At 48.1% G+C, this 21,294-nt stretch overlaps 1 protein-coding gene across 4 annotated transcripts in view; it reads right to left on the reverse strand.

Moving 5' to 3' along the window:
* Window positions 1-19,650, reverse strand: part of CEP68 (centrosomal protein 68) — a 30,177-nt gene extending 10,527 nt beyond the window's left edge. The window contains exons 1-5 of one of the 4 annotated variants that reach the window (XM_073212299.1): window positions 19,478-19,650; window positions 13,537-13,624; window positions 10,417-10,801; window positions 7,289-8,782; window positions 5,768-5,890 (exon numbers count right to left, since the gene is read on the reverse strand). In XM_073212299.1, coding sequence (XP_073068400.1) covers window positions 5,768-5,890; window positions 7,289-8,782; window positions 10,417-10,764 — 1,965 coding nt within the window. In that variant the 5' untranslated portion in view covers window positions 10,765-10,801; window positions 13,537-13,624; window positions 19,478-19,650. Of the gene's footprint in view, window positions 1-5,767; window positions 5,891-7,288; window positions 8,783-10,416; window positions 10,802-13,536; window positions 13,625-19,473 lie in introns of all 4 variants that reach the window. The other 3 variants (XR_012120960.1, XM_073212295.1, XM_073212307.1) reach the window with 3 other exon arrangements.
* Window positions 19,651-21,294: the final 1,644 nt, after the last annotated feature.

Genomic DNA, 21,294 nt, shown 5'->3' on the forward strand with positions numbered 1-21,294 from the left:
GGAGTGGAGTCTTTAGGGTTTTTTATGTATGATATCATGTCATCTGCAGATAGTGACAGTTTGACTTCTTCTTTACCAATCTGGATTCCTTGTATTTCTTTGTTTTGTCTAATTGCCATGGCTAGGACCTCCAGTACTATGTTAAGTAACAGTGGGGATAGTGGGCATCCCTGTCTTGTTCCCAATCTCAGAGGAAAAGCTTTCAGCTTCTTGCTGTTCAGTATGATGTTGGCTGTGGGTTTATCATATATGGCCTTTATTATGTTGAGGTACTTGCCCTCTATACCCATTTTGCTGAGAGTTTTTATCATGAATGGATGTTGGATTTTGTTGAATGCTTTTTCAGCATCTATGGAGATGATCATGTGGTTTTTGTCTTTCTTTTTGTTTATGTGGTGGGTGATATTGATGGATTTTCGAATGTTGTACGATCCTTGCATCCCTGGGATGAATCCCACTTGGTCGTGGTGTATGATCCTTTTGATATATTTTTGAATTCGGTTTGTCAATATTTGATTAAGTATTTTTTTGCATCTATGTTCATCAGGGATTTTGGTCTCTAATTTTCTTTTTTGGTGGGGTCTTTGCCTGGTTTTGGTATTAGGGTGATGTTGGCTTCATAGAATGAGTTTGGGAGTATTCCCTCCTCTTCTATTTTTTGGAAAACTTTAAGGAGAATATATATATCTTCTCTGTATGTCTGATAAAATTCCGAGGTATATCCATCTGGCCCGGGGGTTATTTTCTTGGGTAGTTTTTTGATTACCACCTCAATTTCTTTGCTGGTTATTGGTTTGTTTAGATTTTGTGTTTCTTCCTGGGTCAGTCTTGGAAGATTGTATTTTTCTAGGAAGTTGTCCATTTCTTCTAGGTTTTCCAGCTTCTTAGCATATAGGTTTTCATAGTAGTCTCTAATAATTCTTTGTATTTCTGTTGGGTCCGTCGTGATGTTTCCTTTCTTGTTTCTGATTCTGTTGATGTGTGTTGATTCTCTTTTTCTCTTAATAAGTCTGGCTAGAGGCTTATCTATTTTGTTTATTTTCTCAAAGAACCAGCTCTTGGTTTCATTGATTTTTTTCTATTGTTTTATTCTTCTCAATTTTGTTTATTTCTTCTCTGATCTTTATTATGTCCCTCCTTCTGCTGACTTTAGGCCTCATTTGTTCTTCTTTTTCCAATTTTGATAATTGTGACATTAGACTATTCATTTGGGTTTGTTCTTCCTTCTTTAAATATGCCTGGATTGCTATGCACTTTCCTCTTAAGACTACTTTCGCTGCATCCCACAGAAGTTGGGGCTTTTGTGGTATTGTTGTCATTTGTTTCCATATATTGCTGGATCTCCATTTTAATTTGGTCATTGATCCAGTGATGATTTAGAAGCATGTTGGTAAGCCTCCATGTGTTTGTGATCCTTTTTGCTTTCTTTGTACAATTTATTTCTAGTTTTATACCTTTGTGGTCTGAAATGTTGGTTGGTAGAATTTCAATCTTTTTGAATTTACTGAGGCTCTTTTTGTGGCCTAGTATGTGGTCTATTCAGGAGAATGTTCCATGTGCACTTGAGAAGAATGTGTATCCTGTTGCTTTTGGGTGTAGAGTTCTATAGGTATCTGTTAGGTCCATCTATTTTAGTGTGTTGTTCAGTGCCTCTGTGTCCTTACTTATTTTCTGTCTGGTGGATCTGTCCTTTGGCGTGAATGGTGTGTAGAAGTCTCCTAAAATGAATGCATTGCATTCCATTTCCTCCTTTAGTTCTGTTAGTATTTCACATATGTTGGTGCTCCTGTGTTGGGTACGTATATATTTATAATGGTTATATACTCTTGTTGGACTGAGCCCTTTATCATTATGTAATGTCCTTCTTTATCTCTTGTTACTTTCTTTGTTTTGAAGTCTATTTTGTCTGATATGAGTACTGCAACACCTGCTTTTTTCTCTTGATTGTTTGCATGAAATATCTTTTTCCATCCCTTGACTTTTAGTCTGTGCATGTCTTTGGGTTTGAGGTGAGTCTCTTCTAAGCAGCATATAGATGGGTCTTGTTTTTTTATCCATTCAGTGACTCTATGTCTTGATTGGTGCATTCAGTCCATTTACATTTAGGGTGATTATTGATAGGTATGTACTTATTGCCATTTCAGGCTTTAGATTCGTGGTTACCAAAGGTTCCAGGTTACTTTCCTTACTATCTAAGAGTCTAACTTAACTCGCTTAGTATGCTGTTACAAACACAATCTAAAGGTTCTTTTCTATTTCTCGTCCTTTTTCTTCCTCCTTCATTCTTTATATATTAGGTATCAAATTCTGTACTTTTTGTCTATCCCTTGATTGACTTTGGGGATAGTCAATTTAATTTTGCATTGGCCTTGCAATCAGCTGCTCCATCCTTCCTACCATGGTTTTACTGCCTCTGGTGACAGCTATCCAACCCTAGGAACACTTCCATCTATAGCAGTCCCTCCAAAATAAGACTGCAGAGATGGTTTGTGGGAGGTAAACTCTCTCAGCTTTTGCTTATGTGGAAATTGTTTAATCCCTCCTTCAAATTTAAATGATAATCTTGCCAGATAAAGTAATCTTGGTTCCAGGCCCTTCTGCTTCATGGCATTAAATACATCCATCATGCCACTCCCATCTGGCCTGTAAGGTTTCTGCTGAGAAGTCTAATGTTAGCCTGATGGGCTTTCCTTTGTATGTAATCTTTTTTCTGCCTCTAGCTGCTTTTAACAGTCTGTCCTTATCCTTGATCTTTCCCATTTTAATTACTATGTGTCTTGGTGTTGTCTTCCTTAGGTCCCTTGTGTTGGGAGATCTGTGGTTCTCCATGGCCTGGGAGACTATCTCCTTCACCAAATTGGGGAAGTTTTCAGCAACTACCTCCTCAAAGACACTTTCTATCCCTTTCTCTCTCTCTCCTCCTTCTTCTGGTATCCCTATAATGAGAATATTGTTCCGCTTGGATTGGTCACACAGTTCTCTCAATATTCTTTCATTTTTAGAGATCCTTTTTTCTCTCTGTGCCTCAGCTTCTTTGTATTCCTCTTTTCTAGTTTCTATTTCATTTATTGTCTCCTTCACCATATCCAACCTGCTTTTAATACCCTCCATCGTGCTCTTCAACGATTGGATCTCTGACCTGAATTCATTCCTGAGTTCTTGGATGTCTTTCCATACCTCCATTAGAATGTTGATGATTTTTATTTTGAACTCCCTTTCAGGAAGAGTCACAAGGTCCATATCATTTAAATCTTTCTCGGGAGTTGTGTTAATAATTTTACTCTGGAGAAGGTTCCTTTGGTGTTTCATGTTTGTATATGGCGCCCTCTAGTGTCCAGAAGCTCTTCTGGAGCTGCTCAGACCCTGAAGCAATGTCGGGGGTCGCAGGGGAGCAGTACTGGTGCCTGGGGGGAGGAAAGAGCTGTTCCCCGCCTCCTGGCTCCTGAGCCTGTCTCCACTGCCTGAGCCAGTGGGCCAGTCACACAGGTATGTTTTTGTCCCAGAGCAGCCAGATATGGATCCCTGCTTTCCACAAGCAGCCGGAATCCCAGTCTCCCCAGGAACTCTGCCTGTATTAACTTTCCAACCCAGTAGTCATGCAAGTCTCATGAAAGCACCATGAAATGTAGGTTTGTGCTCCCAGAGCAGATCTCCGGAGCTAGGTGTTCAGCAGTCCCAAGCCTTCCACTCCCTCCCTGCTCCATTTCTCTTCCTCCCACCAGTGAGCTGGGGTGGGGGAGGGGCTCGGGTCCCACGGAGACACAGCTCTGGTATGTTACCCCATTCGGTAAGGTCTGCTCTTTTCTCCAGGTGTGTGCAGTCTGACGCATCCTCTTTCCTGTTGCTCTCTCAGGATTAGTTGCGCCAATTAAATTTTCTAATTGTATCCAGTTTTAGGAGGAAGCCTCTGTCTCTCCTCTCACGCCGCCATCTTTAATCCGAATCGGCATACACATTTTGAAGTTAAAATTTTACTCAGATTTAGTATATCCCTGTCTTTAGTTTTGCCCTAATACCCACACCTTTTTCCTCAGTACTCTCTGTAGTTTATATGGTGCCACAAGCCCATTGCATTAGGACGGTAGGAGTCAGATACCCAGCTAAAAGATGTGCATGCAGACGTGCACGTGCACACACACACACTTGCTTACACTAGGTATCTAACAAGGCATGCACCACTCTGGGGAACGGTTGACAGTGCAGTCCCACTTTGTGATACAGTTGTATGGCGAGAGGGAGAGGGCTTGGCTCATTGATGTGCAGGATACCCTCCAGTTTAGATTTCAGCTCTACCCACAGAACAAAACAACTGCTTCTGGTGAGCCTGGAAGCTGAGGCACAGAAGGGCAGAATGGTAAAGGGAGGATACACAGAGGGAATGTAGTTGTTCTACTGGCACCTGCTGTGATGGGGCAAGGCTGAGGCACAATGGAATGGCCATCTGGATTAATCTAACAGGCAATTTCCAGGCATTTTCTCTCCCTGCAGCGGTACTGCCCCTGGGCCTCCCGGGGGCGGGCCCCGCACAGCTCTGTGCATGTATTCTGGGGCCGCACAAAGGGTCCCTCACACTCAGGCTTCCTCTCATTCCTCAAAAGTGCTCTGGGCAAGGAACTCCCGGCAGCCTCTCTCCACAGAGAAGGAAACAGCATTCCTACAAGGGGTAGGGCAGCTGGCCCACCCAGGAGAGGCCCTTCCCCTAAATTTATTGGTTCCAAGTTGGGAAACAAAGGCTTTCCAGCCCTCTCCTCCCTTCTACCAGGGTGTTGTGGGAACTCCAAGTCAAGCACACAGAAATCACCCCTTATTCTGAAGGCAGGTTCTTAGGCTGTAGAAATTCAAGAACTGCCACAGAAAACCCTTTCTAGACTAGCCAACAGGCTCAGACTACAAATACCACCACTGCTCCTGCAGAAGGGGTTTGAAAGGCTTGGCCAACTAGGTGTGCTAGAAATTGTCAGGTTGTTCAGTCAAGGTTAATGTTACATTATGCTTAGGGGAACAGTGTAATTTATCATCCAATTCACAACACTTATGAGAATGGAGGGAGAGGGGCTACTAATAATTATACCAGAAGAGCAGGTACACACCATCACCCTAAATACACTTGATCTGAAGTCACATTAGCCAAAACCCACAATTTAAAAAAATTTTTTAAATAACAAAACCTTCATGAAGAAGAGGCAAAAAACAAAACACACCAAGAAGCAAACTGAGTCATGTTTTTGTTTAAATGCCATTTGGATGCCCTGTGTGTATTCTGATGTCAGTACAATTTCAGCTCAATCATTAAATACCAGTTAGTGCTGTTAACAGAACCTTCTGTGATGACAGACTGCTCTGCCTACACTGTTCGGTATGGTAGCCACTAGACACACGTGATGACTAAAAACCTGGAATGTGGCTACTGCAACTGAAAAATACGAGCTTTTAATTTTACTTAAATAGCCCTATGTGACTAGTGACTCCACAGTAGTGCAGATCTATACTTACCAATCCTGCAGTCATTTGGAAAATTACTTTGCCAATCACTCGTATTTTTGATCAAGGGATTTATGTGTTTTCTCTAAACTCAATTTGGAAATAACTCATATATTTTACAGTTTTTTAACATTAAAAATTTTTAAAGGGCCTGTGATTAGATTTCAGGTAAAAGTCAACAGTGCCACAACATACTGAGCATCAGTTATTTGAGCTTTTACTTTGTAACCAAGTAACCGAGCTACCTCCAGCGAGGGAAGAGCCAGAAGCCAGGAGCACATATTACCCGGTAAAGCTGCAGAGAAGACCTGAGACCTGTAAGACTGGGCTTGGGTCGAGTCGAGTGGTTGGTAACATCTGCTACATTATATAGCCAGTGGATCAGTTCTTCCAGCTGACAGCAAAATGTCTGTGTAGACAAAAGAATACACGGTGTTACTGACTGAACTATTTACATTTTCAAAAGGCCAAAAAAATGGCGGGTTCCAGAAGATGGATGGTGCACCTTCCCAGAGCATTCCCTCACTTGAGGGGTTCGTCTCCTGTCTCCTTCCCTGTCTGTCCCACTGGTTGTGTCTCTCCTCTCAGCCTGACAGGACCCCAAAAATGACAGGCTGAGAAATGCCTGCCCTGCTAAGGTGAGGCAGGGACAGAAATAGCCCAGAAGTGGCATGCCTGCTACGGGAATCAATTGTTGGTCAGCACCAGTGCTAACCATGAACTGTTTCTGGGAAAAACGAGCATAAAATAAATAACTATAATCACCACTACAACTGAATTAAAATGGCTTGTCCCTGTTCTGCTTCCACACTGCCCACGGAGGTAGGACCCTAGAATCCTGCCAGCCACTCACCCTGAGGAGGCTGGGAGCCAAGCAATTCGTCTCAGTGTCTCAATCAATCACAAAAGAGGGCACATGTTAACAATTTTCCTACCCAGTTCACAGGACAAATAAAGTCACCCAAGGAAAATCACTGGGCAGGTTAAACCCCTCAAGTGCTAGGAAACATCTGTGGCATCAGCTCATGGGTACACAGCTTTCTGGCTGGCTGCCCTGCTGCTGTGTGGAGGCAACTCCCATGCATCAGGGAGGCAGGCAGTGGAACTCATGTATGGAGCACATTTCCAAAGATCCTTGTGTGCTGGACTGTGCAAAGCCCAACACGAATCATTTCATGTCATCCACACAATACCCCAAGGAGGCAAGGCTCCGTGTTTTACAAATGTGTGTACTCAGGAATGAGCTGAATTCTAAAGACAGCAGTGCCATGATTCAAATTCAGATCTGCCTGATCTGGAAGGCCCTATTCCACAGAGCATTCACTCTAGCTCCAGACAGTCATAGGTGGTCCACAAGAGAAGGTTCAGTGGCCAAGAAGTCTAGAAAATGGTATATTCAATGCTCGTAACTCTGCTCTAACACTTTCCTGAAACTCTAAGTCCCAAAGTCAAGAAAGCCGCTGACCTGTGTTCAGCCCAGTGTTTCCCACAGGCATTCAAGCACAGAGCCTTCCCATACCCTACCTCTTAATCGTCCCGGTCAAGAGCCTGGGGTACTAGTGATGAGCTCAGGCCCCAACCCTTACTAATTATGAGTGGGCAAGTTACCTAACCTCCTGATGCCTTTTCTGCAGCTGTAAAATGAGAACAGTCCTTATCGGGTACAGTTGTGAGGGCCAAGTAAGGTAAGGTACAGTACAGTGCCTGGTACATAGAAAATGCTCAGAGTTACTGAGTTTTATTATGATGTTAGCGGGCTGCGGGCATTAGAGACACCTCTCAGCAAAGCCTCTTAAACTCTGTTTACCTTCACACACTGCATGAGCGATTCTTTTCCCTCCTCTCCTCCTTTCCTGGGAGCCTGTCCTTCAGCATCTGGGTCGGAAAATGCCTGCTGGTCCGACACAGCTGGCAAGGAGCAGCATGTTCTCAGTGGTCCAGAAGGGAATCCCAGAGCCTGGCTGCTCACCAGACTGCCCTCCACTGCAGAGTCCCTTGCATGGATGAAGGAGTGCAGCAAACAATGGTTCTGGCCTTCAGGGGCCCTGGGACCTCTGAGGGCAGCCCCAGAAAGAAGCTGGCTTTGGCTTGAGTCCGATGGGAGGGAAGTTGGTGCATCACTGTCCGACACGTCCAGGGAGCTCTGCCCTTCAGCCACCCCAGTGGGCAGGGTCACCAAGGTGGGAATGGAACCTAGATACGACACCAGACTAGAAACCTGTGACAGCCTAGTGGGCAGAGCAAGGTACTCATCGTCACTTTCCAGCTCCTCTTCCAATTTCCATCCAGACTCTGTGTAGGCAGGGCACTGCACACCCTGGCAAGCCCCCTTCTCTCTGTCCGGCCTTCGTGAGAGCCACCCTCTGTCCTGTGCCCTCAGCTCGGGAGATCCCACCTCAAGGTTTCTGCCCATGGGTAGCCGATCCTTCATGCCCCTCAGGGCTGGTGTTCTGCTCTCCCAAGGAGAGTCCCTTCTGCCTGGGGCTCTGGGAGTAGATGCAAACTGGCTACAAGATGCCAACCCCACACTGCCCTGCTTAAGGCGTGGCTCCTTGGGTCCAGATAATGGCAGGGCAGTGGCCTCTGATGGGCAACTGTGGGAGACATTAGTAGGTGACTTTAGGGTGCTTGCTGGGGAGACAGAGAAGCTATCCAGGTCTACGCCTGAGTCCTGCAGGATAGGATCAGCTACCATGTAGCTGTCGAGATGCTTTGGGAGCTGAGGCCTGGGCCTAAGTGGGTAAGTATAGTCCAGCAAGTCTTCATACTCTTTATTTGGGTTCCAGAGCGGCGAATGGCGGTTGGGGGAAGGAGGCAGGGTATCTGGCAGCACGCAGGCCCAGTACTCAGCCTGGAAGGAGAGGCGCCTCCTGCCCAGCCCAGGAGCATCACCCCCAGAGGACACAGGCTCTGGCGACCACTGGAGCCCTGTCCCCACCACGCAGGGGGCTGACTGGGGGACAACCACCTCCAGGGAAGAGGAGACCTTGGCAAGGGAGCAACTCTGAGGCTCTGCCTTCTCTTGGTGACCCTGAAGACTGCTGTCTGGGGATGAGGCAGAGATGCAGCAGCCAGAAACCTGAGGAGCAGTGGCCCCTTGGCTCACCATGGACCGCAACCTTGATGGGAAAGGGAAACCTGAGACGTGAGGCTGTCTGCTGAGGTCCAGCACCTGTGGTGACACAGCTGGGGATGGGTTGTCTTCAGTATCGGCATCATGCCCTGAGCAAAGAGCTGTGGCTCCAGAAACAGTTAGAGTCTGAGGTAGTGCCTCTGAGGCAGAAAGCTTGGGCTCCTCCATCTGTAGTAATAAGAGAGAAGAGAAAGCACTCAGGTGAAAATAAGCAAACCAAGTTTCTTTCTTAGACGACAACTGAGGCGTTTTCACTGGGGTGCTTGGATATTCAGGACAGGTCTTAAAGAGCCTGCTCCCTGATGAGAGAATCGCAAATGTGCTGCTAGCGGCCACGAGACTCAGCCTGCTCTGGGAAGCAGATGGTCTTCCCCAGACTGAGCCCACCCTCAGGCCTTCCTAAAGCTCTTCCCCACCCACCCACTTTGCTAGCAAGTAGAGCTCAGCTAGCTCTGTCATGCTGAAGCTGTATACATTGCCTAACCTTTGAGAAGCATGTCCTGGGCAGATGAAACCTCACTCTGCTGCTGACAGGAGACACTCCACACCCACAGGCCAGTGACCCACTGGGTCACAACCCGTCGGCTAGCAGGCAGCAATGACTGAACACTGGCAACGTGAGTCACTCATCTCAGCCTCTTCACTGTGAACTTTGTTTGCTCGATGATGAACTTGCCCCCAAGGGAGGCAGGACAGCACCGTGGTTAGGGGTGTGGACTTTGGAACTAGACAGACTCTATGCCAACCCCTAACTGCCACCTTCCAGATGTATGACTCTGGGCCTCACCTCCCTCACCTATAAGATGGGGAAAGTAATAGCATTATTTCCACAGGACATGAGGATTATCTGAGCTCCTGTGAGAAAAGCACAGGGTGAGAGTAACATACAACAGGCGTTACAGTAATAAGCCCAGGACACATCCTCGAGAAATGGCCCATTTCTGTGCTTACTGCCTCACTGAATCTCTGACTGACCGGTGCCCCAAGCCTCCCACCACCCCTGGCTCCCAGGTAGGCAAGCCCTGCTTCTGTTTTGTCCTAGACAGTCATGCTCCGAGCCTCCTCATAGTATAGGGCTCCACAGGGGCAGCATGCAGAGCCAAGGCCACTGTGACACCAAAGAGATCAAAGCTATTCCCATGAAAGGCCTTGGCAAGCTGAACATAATAGGATGTCAGAACTGGGAGGGACAGATCACTCAGGTTACCCTCGCAATTAAACTGAGGGCCCGAGTCACAGAGCCAGGCAGGACTCCCTGCTCCAGGAGACTCCCACTGGGCATGGCAGTGCCACAGTCAGGGTGCCCAGGAAATGGCCCTTGTCCAGGGACAGTGCTGCTGCCACAGGCACTCCAAGGCCCTGCTGGGTTCCAAGTCCCATGCAGAGACAGTTTCAGAGCCCTCGGGGGTGCACAGCCCAAGGCTCTCCCTCTCTAAGTCTTCTCAGGGACCTCCTGAAGACTCCTCATCACTAAGTCAGAAACAAGATATGGCTCCTCCTATCAGAGCTCCCCTGGCCTATCCCTCTGGGCAGTAGGTCTTGGCCATAGCATCCCCAGTCCTCAAAATGTCACCAGTCACACTCTTGAGGAACAGGAGATGCTGTGGACAGAGCCCCCCACCGGTCCCAAGGTCCGACTGTCCAGGTGAGCCTGTAACATAAAAATCATCACACCCAAGCTCCCCGATTCCCCACCTTGTACAGGGGCTGGGGAAGCATGTAAAATGGTGAGAAAATGTTGGAACGTACTCCCAAAGGACAGTATTTGGTAAATCTACAGTTCCATTTGCCTTAGTGCCTACCTGGCTTCCCACCAAGTGCAGATGGTCTCTAGTCCCCACACCAGCAGGAGGAAGCAGGCAAATGAGAGCAGGCTGACAGCCACTGGCTCCCGGCTCCTGGCTGGTATTGCTGGCCTGCAGCTGGAATGCTCCAGAGGGGCCAGGGCAGGCAGGGGCAGGCAGTGCCTCAGCTCCCCGCAAGGGGGAGGCAGGACCTCCTTCAGCTTCCAGGCGTGGCAGCTGCACCCCATTCCCAGGCCCCAGGATGTCCACTGCCAGTGCCCTGCAGCTCCGCCTCCCACAGGACAGGCCCTTTGGGTCTGCGGATGCCTCCAGCTCTGCGTTTTCTTCTCCCAGGGCCACTGACATGTCTCTAGGTCAGGGTTCCCCCGAAGCCTTCAGCTACCTGCAGAATGGGAAAGGGAGAGAAAAAAATTAATTTTCTCCATCTGTGTCCAGGAAAACTTGCTTTTTAATGATTAAGACAAACTTTTTTTTGGCCAAAGGGAAAAAGAAGAACAAACAGTGCCTATTTCTTCAGAGAACAGAGGTCAGCTTTTCCTTGGCCCCAGACCCTTCCCCAGGATGCAGAAGCACATCATTTGCCCTCTGCTTTTACGTGGCCAGTACAAGCCCCAGCGGCTGGAGCCCAGGAGGGTCAATGCAGGCCCAAATTAAGAGTCAAGGCTTGGTCCTGCCTCAGGTGGTCTTTTCATCCCTGTCCCTTTGGCCCAGCCCCTGAGTATGGTGCCTGGCTGGGCCCTCCCCCGGTGCCAGCCTGGCTCTGACCACTTTGTTTCAAAGAAAAGCAAGTCAGGGTGTGCCCAGACCTCAGCTGAGCCTCGGTGCTCCCAAGGCGCCCACTCTGCCTGTGGAGGAGGCAGGACTCTCTCGAAGCACAGAAACTATACCCCAAGCTGTGCAGCAGGCAGCAACCAGAGAGAGAGCAGCACTGTCCTCCTGCTAGCTTGGCTTACAATTAACTTCGTAATTGAGGGAAGCCAGTGAACTATAGGTGGGGAACAGTGGTAATTGTCACACAGCATGTGTTTCCTGTGACAGTGAGAAAGTGTGTATGCCAGGCAGCTGGCAGGCAGGTGAGGAGGAATCAGGGGGAGCACACAGTGGGGCAAGAAGAAACAATGTGGGAACTGGACCTATTCAAGAACAATGGAGGGAGAGCCCCTCAGCCTAAGTGAGCAGAGAAGGAAGGGTGGCTGCTGGGAGCACTGGTGCAATGGGCCTGGGGCCAAACTCGAGGAGGACTTGGAAGGGGAAGCACCTTGGGTTTTGCTGGCTGCCGGGAGTGCACTGGGCCAGCCTCAGGGCTAAAGCCTCAGGGCTAAAACCTGGACAGAAAGAGCCCTGTTTTCTCAGAGACCAAGAGGCAGAGTGATTCCAAGAGGAGGTGCTGGTGGGGGCATGGAAGCCTGAGAAGGCGGGAGAGGCGGTGGAGGTGGGCTCATGCACTCTGGCAAACAACTGGGTAAACACAGCTACCCCGAGCCCACCCCATACTGGAAAATAAGAGGGTCCTACTCTGGTGCCTGCAACTTCAGAGAAGAGCACACTTCACATGTACTATGCTCATTTACTTTTCACAAACATCGTAGGGGCAGGAACTAATCAGAATATTAGTTCTTTGGGAATGTATGGTTCACATATAAATACACTGCAGATGTTAAGTGTCCCTCCACGCATGTCCCCATTCCTCACAAAACGAGGAAGCACATCAGGGCCTCATGACAGCACCAGGCACACAGTGGGCACCAAGCGACAGCAGGGCCATCTGGGTCACAGCAGTGTGCGTGAGTCAGTTTAACTACTTACCTTGCAAGGAACAGAGGAGTCCAATAGTGAAAAAAGCAGCCTATTTTTCACATAAATCAAGCAAAATATTCACTAGACAGTCCCACAAAACAGTCTTGTTAATTCTGTGTATGCTCTCACCCCCTGATGCACATGCAAACACAGAAATCTATTTCATCCTCTTCTACTTACATTAAAGTAGCCAACTTACATTAGAGTAGCCAACTGTGCAGGACACACTGGTCAGAACCTGTTTTTCTTTCACTCTTTTTTTTTAAAACAAAATATCTTGGAGATCTTTCCTTAGCAATACACAGAGAGCTTCCTGTTGTTTTTTTTTAATCACTGTTCAGTACTGTATTCCACTCAAAGAATGCACTCTAGTGTGTTTCACTGGTCCCTTACTAGTGGATATTTGGGTTACATACAATTTCTGCTATTACAGACAATGCTCAATAAATTACCATGTACACACATCATAAGCATGCATGCTGGTGCATCCGAATCACAGCCAGAAGCAGAACTGCTCAGGCGAAGGTTACCCACACATGTACTTCAGGTGAACGCTGCCAAGCAGTCCTCTAAGGGGTGGTGCCAATTTACACTCCCAGCAACAGCCTGCCTGAATGCCAGTTTCCAATGAGAGGCAGGTTCTCTTTTCCTCAGTTCACAGAATGGAAAACCAAGACTCAGATTCAAATCCGGGGCTGTGTAGCTCCAAATGCCAGCTCTTTGTGAACCAACCAGGGAACAAGATAAGCACACAAGCAGAAGAGGTAAGAGACTGGCCTAGGGACAAAGAGATGAATTACTAAATTCTGCCAAGACAGAGCTATTTTCACGGAGTCACCTCGTGGCTATTTAAGAAATTACATACGGAGATGTTTACAGCAAATGGTGTTTTCACAACTATAAAAATAATCTGAGCCCATTAGCTGGAAAAATTAGGGTAGAGGCTGAATTTAGCCTATAGCCACCCCTTTCTAGTAGAACCCCTTTCAACTAGAATGGTTTCTAGTTCTTGCTCCGTTCCTAGAAACTCTCTCAATGGCTGGAGTTGGACCATGACGGTGGCTAATCCCTTTTACACTATCCCTTCTCCTCCACAAAAGGGTGTGGTCCTACAACAGGGGCTGGAATAAGATGCTGCTGGTGCAAGAGAGGGATATGTGCAAATGATCGCTATATTTGTTTTGATGATGTTTTCATTTGTCTGGTCTGATCTCATTTTTTAAAAAAGGTCTCCAATCATTCTGGGAGGTGCAAGTAGTGCTGAAATTATAAGCTATTTAGAAGACACCTCTAGGAAGCTTTCCAGGTATACATACAAACCTGAACTAGGTTAACAGTGTCACCAGAGGCCCTTCAGCAACCAGGTAAAAAGGTCTGAAATTCAATGATTTTCATGGAAATGATAGTTCTGAAAAGAGAGATTTCAGGTGGTTATTAGTCTGGATAAGCAGCCTCTTCATAATCTTACTTACCAATGTGACTGACAAATCATGTTTATTTTCCCCTATGCTACATAAGTTTATTATGAGATAATAGACAGATACCTATAAAAAAATAGAATAAAAAGAAGTCCATGGGAGTTCATTCCAAGTCGTATATGAGATGCTACAAAGGGAGAAATCAACTAGGATGGACATAATCAGGAGAAGCTCCTTGAAATGACGACTGTTGAAGGCAAAACCATTAAAAAAAAATGTTGAAGAAAATGGTGGCCTAGCAAATGCACAAGTTTTGCATTTCCAGGGCTCAATCCTGTCTGCATCTACCAGGTGGGCATCTGTAATACTACACAAAGGTCTGGCCTTCATTCCTATCGATTCTATACCTTCCACACCATTCCTTCTAACCCTGTGGGTGTCAGGATGGAAGTGGAGGATTTTGCTCGGACCCTTTCAATGGGAGGCAGCTTACTCCTATTCAAAGCATATGATGGAATTCTCAGACTAACGGAAACCGCTTACTGTGTTGGAGCTACACTGTGTCCCAGGCCATCAACGTTACACAACCTACTACCTTATGTGGGACCTGCAAGCATTCAGATAACACAATTTACCGGCTTCTTGGAAGCTAGCAGTTCCATAGTGGGCAGAGGCCTTATCGATCTCCTCCCTAACAGGGAAGCACCAAGAAGTTGGAATGAGTGACTAAAGGCCTCACAGCACAGACAATGAGCAATGGATTCAACCCTCCCACCTGAGAAAGATCTGTACACACCAGAATGGCCCTGTCCTTGGCCAAACCAAGAGACAAGCCATGTGAGCTTCAGAAAATTCTAGGGATCACTTGATCTTTGCTATTAAAATTCTCCATTAGTTTCCAGGACCAGCAGAGGTGGTATGACTAAACCAGATATAATTAGGAGTAATGTAGGCTTGGCTTCCATTTGCCCTACAGTAAAAACGCGCTTACATGTCACATACGTGGTAACACTAACTCTAAGCCTGGACACATGACCCTTCTTGCTATCCGTGCACCTCCCTCATCCAGTCTTGCCACAGCCGCACACACAGTGGTACCATCTGGCCAGAGAACCAGGCAAAGAGGCTCTCAGTGCTGCTCTTTCCCCATGAACGTGAACTGCCCACAAGGAGAAGCGGATGAGGTGGGGTATGACCCAGCACCGGCAGGTTGCTATGCGGCTACTGGGGGAACTAGATTTATGGAATAGCTTCCTGCCACTTGCTCCTGTCCAAAATGGAGAAAGGAGGACTGGGAATTAGCAGGGAGAGGTCATGCTCTTCTCTTAACTAAACCATTCTGATACAGGACTGACCCATTAGGGAGCAATCCTCTGGCCAAAAAAGGACTTTCTCCCTTTGAACCAACCTGATTTATATCAACTTTGTCAGGGAGGCTGTTCTAGCCGGGCCCTCTCTGTGTACGTAAGTGCACAACCAGCCACCTGGACTGGCTACACAGGCCAGGGGTTGCTTGACAGAGCAAGCTCCACCAGTTCAGGGGCCACTCAAACACCTTGTTGTTTCTACAGGAGGCTACAGGGACAGGTGGTAAATGCCATGCACATGCAGTGCCAAATCTGGCCAGAGAACCAGACAAAGAGGCTCTCAGTGCTGTGCTTTTCCTGAGAACAGGAAATGCCCACAAAGAAAGGGGAGTGGGGTTGGGTAGGACCAGCCCTGGCAGGAAGCCAGAAGGTTACTGGGGTAACTAGATTTATTGGCAGAAGCCAATCCAGGCATGGGTGGAAGCATGAATGGGGGCAAAGACTTCTGTTGGGGATGCCAACCAAAGGGGTGGTCACGAGAAGCTGGGGGCTGCTTCTGGGCTGGGTGAGTGCCAGGAGTGCTGGGGCTGGAAGCCAATGGCCAAGAGCAACCGCCATCACACCTTCCCCTGCTCTGGCTGTGGAAGCCCTGGAGCCCCTAGTCCTCCATACCAGCCCTGCCTTTCCCTGGGGGGCAGGTCACCCTGGGCGCTATTTCCCTCCTGTAAGTGTCAGCAAAGCAAAATGAAAAGAGCAGGGCCAAAGCCATGAAGGGCAAACGCCTCCCCCACTGCTCGGTGATGGGCTGGCGACACCCTCAGCACCCTGGGACACCAGCAGGCGCCCCACTCTGGGTCTACTTCCCTGAGTTTTGCTTAGGCAGAGAAGGAGTTCCCTCTCCTCCCACAGGGTTCCTCTAGATGGACGTGATGGGAGGGCTGAGGCGATGTGCTCTGAGGATTCTTCCCCCATGCCTCTCTCCCCCTCCCCACCACACAGCCTCACTGGCTGTCTTCTAACTCATCATGACAGGTCTACAGGTGGCCTGGAAGGAGATGCAACTGCCAAGTCGATGAAGAGCTTGGCAGAGCTTCCCCCGTGCCCCACAACCTTGAGTCTTGGAACTCCTCAGCAGTCAGCAGACTGTCCGCATCCAATGAAGCTCAAAGCATGAGCTGCTGAAGACTGAACATGTTCATCAGCTGTACCTCTGTTCCCACCGAACAGCAAGGCAGACAAAGGGAACTCCTGTTGGGGGAAGTGGGCCCTGGACTGTGTGGTTGCAGCTCCACAGGCCATTTTTTTCACAGTACTCAGTTTCCTGTGAGGCAGTCAGGCTGCACATATGAAGACTGGTAAGAATCTTACTGATTTCCTCCAGATGTCACTCACTCATCTTCTTTGGAGAACTCATGGGTGAATTCTCTGGTCTCAAAAATAGAAACAGCTGTTTCACTAAGCAGCCATTTTGTTTTTACTTTATAGGTATTGGCAAAACTGATAAAATTTTCCTTTGCTCTGAGTCCTAGAAAGCTCAGGGCCATATCTGCAGGCCCACCCAAGCAAAACGGAAAGGACAGAGAGACATGTTTTGTACTAATCTTACCACTGACATCCTCTTACTTTTCTTTTACCTTATCTTCCTCAATTACTTTCATTAAAAAATCTTGTTACAATGAAAGTACCTTGGCAAGTTCCTCAAGTTATTTTTTGGAACAAAATAGAGGAATTGTTAGGAACAGAATAAAATAAAAACAGAAAAAAAGCTCCTAAATCCTAGACTTCGTCTCAACACCATAACAAAATCTGTTTACCAGTACCTTTAACAAGCAAATTCAGATCCTTCTCTCAGTACCTTTCCATTCAAAGTGCAGCTCCAGGACCAGAGCATCTGCCTCACCTCAGAGCTTCTGGAATGTAGGTTCTCAGGCCCCAGAGCCTTGGCATCAGAATCTGCATTTCAGCAAGATCGCTCCGTGACTGCTAAACACAGTGTTCCAGAAGCACCAGATTAGTAAGCAAGCCTGTTTTAGTGTACTGAAGAGAACTATTAACGGCTTTATGAGCACTCACAGAGGGACTACTGCATGCTAGGTACACTCACGAAGGAAATGTATGGTCCCTGTCTTTGCAACAGGACATTAGGAAAAGTTCACCTTGTGGCAGGTTTTTAATGGCTAATTATAGAATGTCACAGTTGGAAAGGAGTCCCCAGAAATAGTATTTCCAGAAAGGATTCAAGCTTCCTTGTGGCTACACTAAAAACAGAATCAGAGACCAGGATTCTGTGATGGTTACAAGAAGGGGGAAAGGTATCTGTTTTGGAGACTCCAAATAATTTAAGAGAAACTAACATGCCAATGGGGCCAATGGGGCGTACAGCTGGGAGGAAATGTACATCTTAGCCTGCTTCCTCCTCTAGAAAGTGGTACAGGAAAACCTGGAAGTGAGGCAATATCCCCTCGGGGTTGTATCTGCCACCTCTAGGTCTGGCCAACAAGTTTAAAGCCAACATGAAGACTTCTTCCATTTTTCACAATGCATGTGAACTACTTTAAAGACAGGATACCACTTCTTCACAAGAAGAGAGTGAAGTTATAAGGAGAGAAGCCACCCCATGTCCACCTCGACAAGCCTCTCTCTGACTCAATGAACATACTAAAGACTTTACATCAGCCACATCAGGCCCCTCCTTTTTTACTCCTCTGCTCTAAATATCTGCTCTAAATAGCCATTTGGAGTAACAGACCGCATTAAGAGTGTATCAAATATTACTCTTAATAATTGGTCAAACTGGTTTTTGACAATTCATCTCCAGTGGGTGGTGAGACTCTAAATGAGTAACAGATAATCTTCTATGGAATATGTTTACTGTAGAGGGAAAAATCAGGAAAGGCCTAAGAGCCTTTTTAAAATCAAGGAATAGATCAGGACCAAAAGGTAGAGACTGAATAGCCAAGTATTCTACAGATACTTAGTATTATTGAATCTGTTCACACATCTGCTTATTTTTATCCTGAAAACTGCTAACAGCTACTCAACATTTTCTCTGAGCCAGGAACTATGCCAAGCACTTTATACCAATATTCTGTTCAATCCTCACAACCCATGGAGTAGGTACCATTATAACACCCATTTTACTGATGAGGAAACTGAAGCCAGAAGTTATTTAACTTATTCAGAATTAGTAATATGGCAGAGTTAAAGTCTGATATGACTTAAGAGAGCCATACATCAACTGCCTCCCTAACCTGTACGAACAATTGACCCAACAAAGTTATTAAAGGAAGTTTCTGTTTTGTCACCTTTTGGCTACACTCATTTTTTGTTTTCTTTTGGCTTCCTTAAATCACTGAGTACCTTCTAGGTTCCAAGCATTGTGCTTAGCAGTTGAATGTAAATAAAAAGGGCAGTAGAAGGCAGTGTAAGGAAGGGAATAATTGTTAGTTGTAGGGTAGGGAACAGCATTACAAAGCTTTCCGAAGAGGTAAAAATGAGTTCTTTGCTCTTTTTAATAGAGTGGCCCAGAATGGACCCAGGTGGAAGGAACAATGATGAGAAATGGTGACCCCTACTTCTTTTGACCAAGTCATAGGCAAACAGACTCAGCGCTCTTTGTCATGCGTTCTAACACTCTCCTCTCCTAGATATTTCTAGGTGCTGTTGGGGTATTTCTGAATGCTACCTATCTACGTTCCCGCCCCGGGCACCCCCCCACCCCCAAAACCGAATTCCCAGTGAGGTCCTATCTCCTCTGGCGATGGCAGGTTTGCGCTCGTTTTTACTACAAACAATAAACACACTGAACCTCACTAGATAATTATTAAGGACCTAAAAAGATTTGAGCATGTGCCCCTACGCTGCTGAAACTCGTTCCAGAGATGACAGTTGGAAAGGGTGACCCTTCTCAACAAAGATTGAAACATCTTGATTTTTTTCCTCCGCGGCAGCCGGGGCTGCTGCATTCAAGGCGACGACAAGAAAGCATAATTCGTCTGCAGCCTTCCAGTGCGTGTGACCCTGAGCTGGTGAGAGGAGGTCTCTGCGTTAGCTCCGCTCGGGAGCGGTGCCGGGCCTCTCCCTCCGGGGGCACCTGAGCCTGGCAGCGCGCAGGGTAAACAGGACACGCCCCGGGAGAGGCCGTGAGGGACAGTGAGCTCCCCAGGCCGACTAGCGGTGCAGCTGCTCCCACCGCAGGATGAAGAGCCACGCGCGCTCACTCCGCCCGGCGTTGCCGCGCTCCGGACTTCCCAACCCCGGCTTCCCGCCTCCTAAGGCCCGCTCCCAGGTCACGACCCGCACCCGCCGCCGCTCCGTCAGCAAAATGGAGGCGAAAGCACTCGGCGCCCGCGCCCCCAAAAAGCTTTTGTGTGCTTCCCGGCGGGGTACTTGAGGCCCGGGGACCAGCCCGGCCAGGCCTCACAGACCGGGAGTGACAGCCTGGCAGAGGGGGCCGAGCCGTGCGGCCGGGGACTGCCCTGGCCGCCACTCCAGGGCCGCGGATCCCCCGACTCCCGCGCGCGGGCTACTACCTACCGCTCCTGGAACGCTTCCGACGCCCCAACCGGGCCTGCGGCTGCGCTCGCAGTCCCAGCTGCCACCAGAGGCGACCCGGACGCAGGGGTCCCAGGGACAGACCACCGCGCGCCAGCCCCAGCCCAGAACGCCTGGGGCGGGACCGAGCGCCGGCCACGCCCTTTCCCGCGCTGAGGCCCCAGTGCAACGACACGGCCAATCCCAGCCCTCAATCCGAGGGCTCGTCCAATACGCGACCCTCTCCTGCAAGAAGAGCCCACCCCTTGCTCCGTCTTGGCCTATAGGAGGCTGGCTCCCCTTTGGTCGGCCATCCTCCCTCGCTTCCATGCTCGCGGCCACGGTTCTCTCGTTCTGGCCGAGTGGGGTCGGACGAAGGCGTGTTGGCCCGAAGCGGTGCGAACTGGTGGGCGCCGAGGGACGCTCTTCTCCTGCGTGTAGGCCGCACCCTGAGTCATGCCTTCATTCATTCATTTTGCGCTGGGCGTCCGGCCGTGTTCCAAGCGCGAGGCTGCCGGGAGGCGGTCCCACAGTCTTAACTGTGCGTCTGTTTACGTTCGCATTTAAACACCCGGCATGTAACCGAGGCTCGAACTCATGCCACCCTTCCTAAGGGCGAGAGGGAGAGGTCCTCATGTGGGGACTCACGGGTGGTTCGGGACAGCACCACGGGAGGGAGAAGTGGAACCTAGGCAGGCTCGGACATATTCCGGGGTGGTGTGGATAAATGAGCCGGGCTTCTTAGCGGCTCTCGGGGCAGCCTGGATGGGAACAGCGATGGAGTCTGAGGGAAAGTGGGAGCCTGCGTGTGGGAAGCTACAATGCGTCCCTTCCCCGCTCCGCCTCCCGCCCATCCCTGCCAGCAGTGAGGCATAGGAGCCTAATGACACAGCTCTCTATAGTTTACTGCTCCGTGGAATCCTGGGGCATAGAGGAGCACTACCACGAGGCTTCGGGTGGGAAAGGGGTCACATTGCAACTTCCAGTGGCAGGGGACCCTATTAATCTGGGTTTCCAAGCAATAGGAACCACTGTTACAGGCTCTGGTGAAAGTACTGCATTTAAATATCTAAACAAATTGATGTGAGAAAAAGGGAAGCATACATTTTGAAGGAGTATCATTAGATCTCCTTTGAGAGGTGCCACATTTACTTTCACCAGCTGGTTCACCAAATTCTGCATTTGCTGTGGAAGAAACTAGTGTTCCTGAGCTCAGACTGTACACTTCATCCAGCAGGACCATACTACAAATTTTTTAAATGCTATCTCCTGGCTGGCATTTGAACTATTTTTTCGGGGGGAGGGTATCATCTACAATTACATAAGGAACATTATGTTTGCTAGACTCCCCGCATCACCAAGTCCCCCCCACATACCCCATTACAGTCACTGTCCATCAGCATAGTAAGATGCTATAGAATCACTACTTGTCTTCTCTGTGTTGTACAACCATCCCCATGCCCCCCCCTACATTATGTCTGCTAACAGTAATGCCCCTTTTTTTCCCTTATCACTCCCTTCCCACCCATCCTCCCCAGTCCCTTTCCCTTTGGTAACTGTTAGTTCATTCTTGGGTTCTGTTAGTCTACTGCTGTTTTGTTCCTTCAGTTTTTTTCTTTGTTCTTATACGCCACAGATGAGTGAAATTATTTGATACTTGTCTTTTTCCACCTGGCTTATTTCACTAAGCATAATACCCTCTAGCTCCATCCATGTTGTTGCAAATGGTAGGATTTGTTTTCTTCTTATAGCTGAATAATATTCCATTGTGTATATGTACCACCTCTTCTTTATCCATTCATCTACTGATGGACACTTAG

This window comes from Manis javanica, chromosome 1 (genome assembly GCF_040802235.1).
Source record: "Manis javanica isolate MJ-LG chromosome 1, MJ_LKY, whole genome shotgun sequence".
NCBI classification, from domain to species: domain Eukaryota; kingdom Metazoa; phylum Chordata; class Mammalia; order Pholidota; family Manidae; genus Manis; species Manis javanica.